The sequence below is a fragment of the Vitis vinifera genome, chromosome 18 (assembly GCF_030704535.1).
Source record: "Vitis vinifera cultivar Pinot Noir 40024 chromosome 18, ASM3070453v1".
Lineage (NCBI taxonomy): Eukaryota > Viridiplantae > Streptophyta > Magnoliopsida > Vitales > Vitaceae > Vitis > Vitis vinifera.
The window spans coordinates 6,311,465-6,323,297 of NC_081822.1; the positions used below are offsets into that span (position 1 = coordinate 6,311,465).

The following is an 11,833-nucleotide window of genomic DNA, read 5'->3' on the forward strand; positions in this document are numbered from 1 at the left end:
TATAATATTCTCTAGATTAGGTTATACTTCATAATTTTGACACCAAATAGTTGGGATAGGCCTTCTTGTTTCTGATAAACAAAATTAAAGAGACTTTGATGAAGTCATTATAGTAGTAACGGTTCCAAAGGTTGGTTTGCTTGTTTGTAGTATATAGTATGGATTTAAATTATTTGTTTTATCAATTTTTTTAAAAGCTTAAGCTAGTAGGATTTGAGCTCACACAGCTCTCCTCATGTGAGGCCCGAAACTGTTGTTGGATGGTTCACAATATATATTATGCTCTAATACCCCCTCATGTGTTATAGGCCGTATCTAATTATAAGTCTCTAATATACTTCGTTTGTATTATAGGCCTATGGTTATGGCCTTATGAGTGCATACCCTTGGTACACTTCTTCAGGGCGGCGCTCACCGTAAGGTAGTAAAACAAAAAACCGGAAATTTCTTCCACTGCGGATTACAACTGCGAGTCATCACCCAACCACCTTAACACCAAGACAAAAATCTTCCTCCGGAATTCCACCTTCCTTATCTTGCTTTGAATCCCTCAAATTCGGCTGCCTTCTCCGCCCTAACCACCGGCTCCTAGTAATCGGAATGCGCTTCCATACACTTCTTCTGGGCGGCGGTCACCTCGAAACCCTTCTCCAAAGTATCCTCCTTGTTCCTCTCCGCATCTTCGATATGCTTCTCCCAAACAATGAATCTCCAACGCTTTTGTCTTCAGTGCTGGAGGTATTCTTAATTTGTCTGATCGGAAGATTTTAATTTGTATGCCAACTTATGCCTACGTTATAAGTTAGAGGCAAGGAATTTTATTTACATTAAAAAAAGTTTAAAAGTGAATTTTTCTGTTGCTGTTCTTTCAATGCCGTCGAAATCTTGCAGCTGAACATAATGTATATATTATAAAATTGAGATTAATTCATCCTTTTCATCAAATAACCTACAAAAAAAATTATCGTCATGTCTTAATAATTTCAACTTCTTTAAAAATGAAAATATAAATAGCTATTATTACAGCAAATAACTGGAATAAGAATAATAATCACAGCACCAAACATATAAACAATCAATTATCTTAAATTTTAGAATATCATATTTGTTTTCTGCTGACAATCTGACCCGGGAGTTCAAAAAAAATTTGCCCTTTTTGTGGCTCTTTCATGGAGGACCAATATGGTTGATGCAAAATCTACAAATGTCAACCAATCTTATAAGCAAAGGTAAATAGAAGATGGATTCTGATATGGGGAGAGTGGAGCCTGTCTGCTTAGCAAATCAGCCACTATTTTTGGCATTTTGAAGCAAGCTGCAAACAGCTTCAAATAAACAGCATTTGGAAGAAAAGCAGCCCGATCCTGTGAGAAAAACCTTCGGCTTCTGTACATATTTCATGCAAATGAAGTGAATCAATCAACGTATGAACAGAAAATTTCAAATAATATGCAATCTTTCTTGGTTAATGTATATATATATATAAGTGACATCCTTATGAGTTCAACGGTTATAGTAGCATTTTCTCAAAATGATTTAGATCCAGACAAATGAATACACAACTTTAAAGCAGAGTTGCAGATCCTCAAATTGTTCCTTCCTACTCCAAATGCATTTCAGTGGTTTTCGGTTTTCTTCTGGAAGAAGAGTGATCCTAATAAAACAGCAATGCCTGTAATTGCAATGGTGAACAGAAGACGTCTCTGTGAAAACCCCTGTAGCGGCGGCCTTCTTTGCCCACCTTGTTCTCTCTCAGCTGCTCTTGCATCCCTTCTGGCAGATTCCAAATGAACCACAAGCATGAAATTTTAAGTTAAATCCATGGTACTAGAAGATTTCAGGTCAATTCCAAAGATCCTGATGGCAGTACAGTAAATGGTGACAGCTTAGAATGGGAAAATAAAACATAGTTATAATCGACAGAAGTGGATTTTGGGTCAAATAGGTTTATCTCTAAGCCATCTGACATAAATGATATTACATAAGGTTATGCATATTGAGAGTCCATGTAGGGAGTCCAGCAGCTTGGCCAAGCAATTTAGAATTTTGTACTAATGCTGTAATATGTTGGAAATGTGAGGACCATTGTTCGGTAATTTAGTTTGGGTTGGATGAAAAAAGGTCCTCACTCAACTACTACCACTAATAATAATACTATCCAATTAACACAAGATTAGCTTCAATCTCCAAATCCATCAGTCATCCCACTAATTAAAAACTTAAGGTTTCACCTTATTTGCATTACTGCAATCCTAAGGCAGGTTTTTCAAATTGACTCACAACATATTTCCAGTATCTCTTTGATCAATATCTTCTACTTTCTTCCTTTACAGGAACATATTTTATATATGGCATAAGAGGCCAGTGCAGAACCATTAACTTATAAGGGCAATAGGAATGAGCATCATGTAGTTTCTAGAAAAAACTCTCGAGGAAGATAGAAAAACCAACATCAAAGTGATCTAAAGAAAATCTCTACATGGCCCTTAAATTTAACCCATTAAGAGTTAGCTAGAAGTTGGCATGGGAAGATTTACTAGTAGGTTCAACATCCAAGGGATTTCAGCATATCTGAAGAAACAGAACAAAAAGGCACTTATTCATAGATGCAAAAGATAAACAACAGTAGATCACTATCTACCTTGAAGAACTGACGGTATGATCTGAGACACCAACACCATTATCTTGGACACCAACACTGTTATCTGGTGCACCATTGCACATGGCTTCATGGCCATTCCTTTCACACAGTCTAACATACCTTCTACACAGATGACATAATTCCGTTCGGTTGCCACATACTTCCTAGAAATTAGAAACAACACAAAACTATCACAACCAAAATTGCAGCCAAAATATATCACTAGGTTTAATGTGTTCCACTTCAATATGCTTGACAGTTACAGTACCTGATGCTCTGACAGATCAATTGCAGGCAAAGGAAACTCACAAAATTCGCATGTGACAATCCTTTGGGGGCAATTTTCACCTTTATGAACAGCTAAAATTTCACGTTCCATAGTCTCACTGCAGAGTGAGCAGGATACCTGGTAATACAAATTTGTTAGTAGTGCAATACATATAAAAAAATAAAATATAGAACTTGATTCAACCCAACCAAAACTATTTCGAGCAATGAATTCTTTTTTGTATATTCCCATGTGGTACTTTACAGTTACATAAGTTTACTCAATATTTTTGGAGGCTTTAAGCATACTTTTTTATCAGTTCGCTATATTTTAAGAAGGATTCTTCATCCTTCTTTTATATTGATTTATCCATAATTTAATACATTTTTTTTTGTTTTTGATTAAAAAAGAAAAAGAAAAAGAAAAATCAACTCAACCAAAACCTTACCCCAATTATCAGGGGTTGGTTACACCGTTCCATTTTCCACCACTTATTACAACATTGTTACCGTTATACTATTTAGGGATCCTCCATCAAATGCTTTAGCTTAAATGTAAAAGGCTCAAAATAGTTATGGCAAAAATGTAAAGGAAAATACTTAGTTTGAGTATGACATAAATATATAGTCTATATGCAGCTTCTACATCTTCAAGCAACCTCTATTAAAAAATCACAACTAAAAATGTTATAGTATCTTTAAAATCTGCACTTCTTCATGACAACCCAATTCTTTTTTTAAATGTATCCTCCCCAAGTAGGAAGTAAGGCCAGATATTGCCTATGAGTGGTCCCATAGGTTCATGGAATGACTTGAGGCCTTTGTTTCAGTAGTTGGGCGAGGGCTACCTGGGGTGTATCCTTAACCTACTGAGGTAAAAATGGCCAATTTGAGAGGGAAATCATCTGGTGACACTTTGTCCCAAGCCATCCTGAAGCTTTGCACCTGGGAATGGTCTAAAGTAGGGCTGGCCCATTTTGCTTATTATAGGCTCCTGTATGTGCACTGGTCAAACCTTCTGGGCAAATAGCGCAGAAATTGATGACAGCATATCTTTTAAGAACGGAGAGAAATACCACTAACTTGACCTTGCAATTCCTTCCAATAAAATTTTGCCAAAGTAATTGCAAGTAACTCTTCATAACAAACAAAAAAAAATAAAAAATGCTTTACTTACAAAGAACAGTGAATAAGTCCTTTGGGAACACATGACATGGTATTTCATGTGGTAAAAGACTTTCTAAGATAAATTCACCTACCGCAGCATGGGTATTTAAGTAATGTTCCTCAGCATGTTTTTTTGGAACCATGTCACCACAATGTTTACATCTTTCCAGATTTCGGGAGCAATGAGCATAGTGCAAATCGATATTTGTAGAAGGAATAGCTTTGTCACTGAAAACATGAAACATTCAGTAGTCAGCAGACTTCGTGGGTTAGACAACTGAAAAAGAGGTTAACTGAAAATTTTATTAACTTAGTGAACACGAATAAACCACTAACTATTGGAAGATGAATGCAACATTCAAAATATTAAGAAAGCATCAAGTTACACCTTCAGGGAAAACCTTTCTTTTTAGGCAAGCAAAAAGTGTATTAAATAGCACCAATAGAAAAAAGGGAGGGGGTGGGGTGCAATCGGTGTACACAGGGACACATTCAGGAAATGATCTTTAGAAGATCTAACTTTCAAATTGGAACAAGGAAACAAGAGAGAGTATTGAAAAGAAGGAAAGATTTCCCATGATTCAGAAAATGTTCTCAACTTGGGACAAGTGGTTAAGCTAACTATCAAATTTTTTTTTCATAAGTATTCCTTTTTCAACTTGAATCTTTTCAAGAAAGAAAAGAGATAATAATCTAAGATATAAAGTGATTTGACTAAGGCTTCGATTAGATCATGAAAAGTGAGAGCAAAAGAAAAAAGGAAGGAATGGGGAAAGGAAAATAAAAAATAAGTTTGAGCTTAATAAATTTTATTTGATGCTTCTCCAATTTAATTTCTCTTTCAATGAATGGAGAATTTGACATAGCACAAGTTTTTTAAAATAATTTCCATTATATTTTATTTTTGTTCTTATTTTCCATGATAAGTTAAACAAAAGAATTAAATATTTATTCCTTCATACTCTTTTCCTTTCTCAAAATCTAAACAGAGTGACTCTCACCATTTCTCTAGATTTGGAACCAACCATCTAAAGCTAAAACACTATAAACATGTGTAAAGAAAGATAATGGGAAAGCCAAAACATGTCCAGTTCCAACATAACTTAACTATTGCCAAGAAATGCCACCATTTCAAATGGCAAGTAATACCATATATCTCAACCGGTTCTGTATCTTAATCGGAGAATATGCAGTTTCATTTAAGTTATCTAGGGCCTAGGATAGAGAGTTGGGTTGGTGTTGTACCCCACATGAAATTAGGATAGGGACCATAGGACCACCATAAAAAATAAAAATTTTAAAATAAAAGACACTTGCATAGTTCCCGGCTGCATAGTCACTCTGCACCATTCACTTTATTCTTCCATCAAATTGATCAATCACATGCTTCACCAACTCGCAATGCTTATTTAACAAATTTATGAGGTATGCCATCATGATTCCCTTCAAAATCACAAGTTATAATTTCCAGTAAAATTCCAGTTACTACCTTCTCATATTCTTGTTATCTTTAATTCATTTGGACAAAATTTATTCTTAGCATACGAAATATTTTGCAATTTCAGCAAGACCCCAGAAATACATGTCAAGTGAACCAAGAGGATAAGGCAACAATCCGTATGGTAATTGATATGTTACACAAATAAGCAGTACCACAACATGCACAATTTGAGTGAAGAAGTCATATTGATTGATCTGACTAAGGAAAAAGTTACTTCAACATAATGAGTTATACTGTAAGTCAGCAACCACACAAGTGATTTTTCTTTTTGGTAGCCTCAAACCTATTTAATCCCATAGGCTCATACAAAACCGAACCCCCTAACTGGCTATCTCAATACAGACCATATCCTAGGGATTCGCTACCCTTGCCATTCAAAGAAGCATATGTAGTGCTAGTTGAATTGTTTCATTATTTTTGCTACTATCAAGATGAAAGCAAGAAAAGCCATCGAGAACAGATAGACTAAAAGAATACCAAGAAAATGGCCCAGGCATTGTGGATGCCCATAGCACATGAGAAATATTGTTTGTGGCATTGCAGGACAAGGCTGCTACTTTTGGATCTTAGAAAGTAGCAGGGAGAGGAGGGAAGTGAAGAGAAATCAAATTCTCTTGTTCGGTTTCCCATGAAAAATTGGAAGAGAAATGAACATCTAAAAACTTATATATTTTAAAGGGTTAATTTCATTCATCTCCCTTCAGATTTTGACTAAATATACCCAACTCTCATTAATTTGAAGTTTTATTAGATACCTCCCTTATTTTGAGTGAGAGGAGGTGAGTAAAAATAATAAAGAAAAGGATCAAGGAGGCATTTGATGAAATTTCAAACCGATAAGATTAAGGTGTTGGTTGTGTTTTAACTTTTTACTGAAAACAATTTGCTTTTAGATTTCAAAAAATTTATTTTTTTGCTTTTTGTTGACTTATCACTTATTTCTTAAATTTTTTTTTACTGAAAAAAGCAAAAGCCAAAATATTTAACTCTTTCTAAATGCTAAAAGGAGGCTATTGAAACTGAAGCAAACCTCTTGATCTTTTTACTTTTTAATACTTAATAGAAATAAAATATTTTAAAAACAAACCATTTAATACTTAACACTATTAAACACTATTTAATTTTAAGTTCTATTTAGAATTAAATAAAACAAACAAACACTAAGGTGGTGTTTGTTTTTTTGGCTTTTTGCTGAAAACCATTTAGTTTTAGAATTTAGGTTGTTTGTTTTTTTACTTTTTCATGACTTATTATAAACTTTTTACTAAATAGAAAAAGCCAAAATATGTGGCTTTTTCTAAATAGAAAAAATAACACAATGGTTTTTTTTACTTTTTAATACTTAATAGAAATAAAATACTATAAAAACAAACATCCTAATATTTAATACTATTAAGTATTAAGGTTCTATTTAGAATTAAGTAAAAAAACAAACACCACCTAAGTGTATTTAGCCAAAATATCATGGAGATGAATGAAATTAACCTATTTTAAGTGAGGAGGAAAGAATAATTATTCAGCTTAAACTTAATTTTATTTTCCTACACTCGTCATTTTCTTTCCCTCAAACTTTCCATGATCTAAAAAGAACTTTAAAAAATGATCCAGTAGAGAATAATGATCGAGGAAAAAAAGAGAAAAAGTCCATCCATCATAAAGCCGCAGAACAAAGCATTTTCGCACCACAATTCACAGGCTTTAAACACGTTAGGAATAAAAATTTCAATTACCAATAAATATTTATGCAATGTTATACCGCTAAGATCGAGAAAAGGCGAGTTACACCGAAAACATAGATTTAATGGACCAATTAAAGCAACGATCATAAATCCCCAAATCTTATTCATGACAAGACCAAAATAAAAAAAAAATTGAAAAACCTTTACTACCAGTGACTGCAGATGCTCGTGGATTCATTGGATGCAATCGCCATGGAACCGTATATAATCACAAAGAGCTCGCTCTTGATCAAAATTCTGCATCAACAAATAGAATTGAGAAGAAATTATTAAATTTAGGTCAAGAAATCGTACAAAATCATAATACAGAACACTTTAATTGTAATTTAAAATTAAAATAAAATAAAAGGCAAAATTAATATGACCATAAACATAGATTCAGCATTCTTATTTACCTCGGAATTTTCTTTGGACGATCTTCGATTTGTAGGAACTTAAATTGTAAGTGTCGATTGGTTTCACTGAAGACGCCTTTATAGTCTTACGTTGTTTGATTAGGAAAATTCTAGCTCAGTCACCCCACGCTCCTTCGAATCCGTGTGATGCACCCGCTACGGTCCGTAGTTAACATGAACTTGGGCCCAAAGTTCGGGGCCATTTGGTAATGCTTCGGACTCGGAGTCGAATTTGGGCCGACTTTAAATTTGAAATTCCAACTCAAATAAGGTCAACCCATTGCTTAACATCATGTGAAAATTGGCATAGCCCTATGTCATATAGCCCTTTTATATTTTATGAAATTAGATAACGTTCAGTTCATAATATGGCTTAAGCGGCTCTTGCCCTTTTTCTTTCTCCCTTTTCTTTCAGTTCAAACTTCTCTTCATTCATGATTAATAGCAATTTTGTTATGTTATTTTGGTTTCCACGTAAAAAGAAAATTTTTGTTAATCCTGCCACAAGTCTAAATATTATATATATATATGTGAAAATTATGCATCCAATTTTTTGGTTAATTTTTTTATTATTGATGTCTAAAATAAATTTTCATGTAATTTTCTTATTATGTTCCTTTGAATTAGGACTTGATCCTGTTGAAAATATCAGTGGAAGTGAAGATCGGGTTTATAAATAATATAAATAAAAATATTAATAATTGAAGTAAAATTAAGAGTTTTAGTTATAGTAATGTTAATTATTTATTCAGCGTTAGGGACATTCTAATTTTGGTGACACTTTTTTAGTTTGGGATAGAAATAAGATCAGTTATTTCATATATTTTGATATTAAAATTGTATCATAAATGATTTTATTTATGAATGGAAATAGAAGTGATCTTAAACGGTTAATCAATCAATAAATGGGATGAATAGTTAAATATTTGATGAAGACAAGAAATAAATTAAAGAAGGGAAGTTGTAGTAAAAAGAAGTGGTATTGGGGGCATTTGTCCTATATGTGCAATTCGAAGTTGATTGAATCTTTACCCAGAATAGAGCCTAAACCTAAAAAAATTAAGAAGACTCGTTTAGAAATAAGAAAATGACATCATGATTTGAATTGAATCTCAATGAAACAATACATCAACGGCAAGTTAGTTCAATAAATTTAATGAATTCTTTTATATATATATATTATACTCATTTTTTTGGGAAATCGAAGAAAAAGCCCCCATCATTTTCAGAAATAGCTTGCTATGAAAAAAAAGAGGGTTGGTAATTTTTTATCATTGGCGTCTAAAATAAATTTTCACGTCATTTTCTTATTATGGTACTATGGCTTTATTACATTCCTTTGAATTAAAAAATAATATTATTTTACGCTCTTATTATGGTGTCACAAAACTGTAATAGTATGAAATTGAGAAGATTTTGTAATTATATTTATTAAAAGTCTGTTGATAGTGATTTTAAAAAATATTTTTAATATTTGAAAATTTTTATCTTTCAAATATTAAAAATATTATAAACACTTCCTAAAATTACTGTTAAATGCACTTTAAGAACTTATTTCATAATTATTTTAGTAGGTGTTTTTAATTTTTTTGAAGGCTTTAAACAACTATTTTGATAAAAAAATTCAAAATATTTAGAAATATTAGAAGCACTTTCTAAATTTTATATAAAACAAACTCTAAGAATCTATTTGATAGTGATTTTAAAAAATATTTTTAATATTTTTGTATTTAAAATTTTTTATCGAAAGAGTTGTTTTCAAGTATTAAAAATATTAAAAAAAAAAACTACTTAAAATCAATCACTGTTACACATGCTTGGGAACGGGCATTTGAAAAATAGTCGTTAATGGATGATAATGGTAAAACCAATTCTTCCATTCTAGAGCCTACAAAAGAAAGAAAAAACAGGGATGGCAATGGGGTGGGTCTTTTCGAGTACCCGTCCTGTCCCTAATGGGACGTGGTTTAATTTTAATAAACGGGTTTGGGACGAATTTGAGAATTTTTTTAAAAACTCGGAGCAGGTTTGGGTATTGCCCCACCCTGTCCCGATTATATATAAAATTAAATTTAAAATTAATTTTTATTTTATTATTTTTAATATATAGATAATAAAAAAATATTTTTAATAAAATAAGTTATAAAAAATATAATAATTTAATTATTTATAAAATATATTTATTTTAATATAATTAAAAATTTTAAAAGAATTTTTTAAAAATAAAATAAAATTCAAAAAAAAAAAGTTAAACGGGACGGGTATGAGAATTTATCATACCCGCCCCCCCGCCCTGCCCTATTTAACTTTTTAAATGGGAAGGGAATAGGAATTGTTTCAAATAAACGGGGTGGGGTTGGGATGGGGGTGACCGTCGCGAACCCGCCCCGTTGCCATCTCTAGGAAAGAACATTCCATTGCATCCTTTGCTTTTGCTCTTTGCTTTCCGGTCATCTCACCTGATAATTTTATTTTGTTCATGGGAAGAGAATCCCATGAGATTGCTTATAATTATGTGTTTGAAAAGCGGGGAAAGGTTCCATATCGCCTCAAAATTTTAAATTAAGTAGAAGGTGGTAACTGCCCTTTCTACCTACCAATTGTTGTTGCCTTCATTGGTAAGCTTGTCCATCATTATTTGGGTTTCTTTAATTGCCACAACATTATTCAGTGACAGCTCCACCTCCAACTTTCACTACTTTTTCGAGTAAGTTATATTTTTTAATCTAAAAATAAGAATAAAAAAAAAGTCTCAAAAATTTAGAATTTATTTCTACATTTATATCTTTTAATAAAAGTTTTATTTCTTTTTGATGACTTAACTCCATTCAATAAATACAAATTTCAAATATATTTAAAAAAATCTCCAATTCGTCATAAAAGTTTAATTATAAAGGAAAATTGTATTGGTATGTTGTAGTGTTGGAATTGAAGTCATATTTTTTTTTAGTACTTAATAAATATGAATTGTTTTTTAATTGTTAAGTAGGAAGTAAAATTAAACATAATAAGAAAATAATGAAAATAACGATAAAATAATATTATATGAAAAAATTATCTTTATTATATTTATTATATTATAAAAAATAAAAAAAAACATACAATATAAATAGGGTTTTTATCTTGATTAACCAGAATTCGATTCAAATTAAAAAACAATCAATTAAAACTTAACTCAATTCAATTTATAACTTGAGACACTCAACTTAATCTCTTTTTTTATAATTAGGTTGAATTGAGTTAATATGATTAAAATCAGGTTAATTGGATAGATTAAGTTACATTATTCAAAATCAATATTTTAAAAAACAAATTATAACAAAAATTAAATAATAAATAAGACAAAATTTAAAAATAGCAACAAAAATATAAAGTAAATTTATATATACATGATATAATTATAATTTAATATTAAAAAAATTAAAATAAATATTATAAAAATATTAAATTGTATTTAAATTAGTCTCGACTTATTCAAATTTTAGTTTTTCCAATATTTAAAATATTTGTCAAAATCTATTGAAATATGAAGGTAGAATTTGATCGGATGAACCCGCCTAAGTTGCACCCTGCATATAAGTGGCAGGTAAAGTTGCAACTTAATTATAGTGAGTCACATCGTTGAAGAGCGAGGAGTTAAGTATCGAAATCTCTCCTTGGGAAAAGAGAAAGATCATTTGCTTCTCCTTGATTATATTATATACCACATGAACCTCGCAACCCACAAAGAATTAATTTTAAAAGAGAATAAAGAATGATTTCGGGCGTTAGGGCTGTAATTAAAGTAATGGAAGGATAACTTTTTTCTCGGTCTCTGTACTGAATATCATTAAGCTGATGATTGACACTTGTCCATGCTTTTTTGTTAAAGGCGTGGAGTGATTATATTATTTTAAACCATCCATTCTCTCGGTTCTGGCCTCTCTCGGTGCTTCAATGACACCAAACCACCACCTCCAAAATTTATCAACATTTCTCAATTGTTTTATTTTCATTTTCATTTATTTATATTATAATTATCATCGCCTTTGGAATAGTTTGATTGTTTTTTTTTTTAAAATAATTAAACTCACTTGGTGGGTTTATATTTGAATTAAAATTAAGCCTCTTTTTTAATGACGAA

General features: G+C 31.5%; 1 protein-coding gene across 1 annotated transcript; it reads right to left on the reverse strand.

Annotated features, from left to right (window-relative positions):
* Positions 1-1,438: 1,438 nt before the first annotated feature.
* Positions 1,439-7,852, reverse strand: LOC100262568 (uncharacterized). Its single transcript, XM_002285581.3, has 6 exons — positions 7,711-7,852; positions 7,466-7,552; positions 4,168-4,303; positions 2,910-3,047; positions 2,642-2,805; positions 1,439-1,773 (listed from the first exon to the last, which is right to left on the reverse strand). The coding sequence occupies exons 2-6, from the start codon at positions 7,507-7,509 to the stop codon at positions 1,617-1,619; spliced, it is 639 nt and encodes a 212-aa protein (XP_002285617.1). The 5' UTR covers positions 7,510-7,552; positions 7,711-7,852; the 3' UTR covers positions 1,439-1,616.
* Between the last annotated feature and the right edge of the window lie 3,981 nt (positions 7,853-11,833).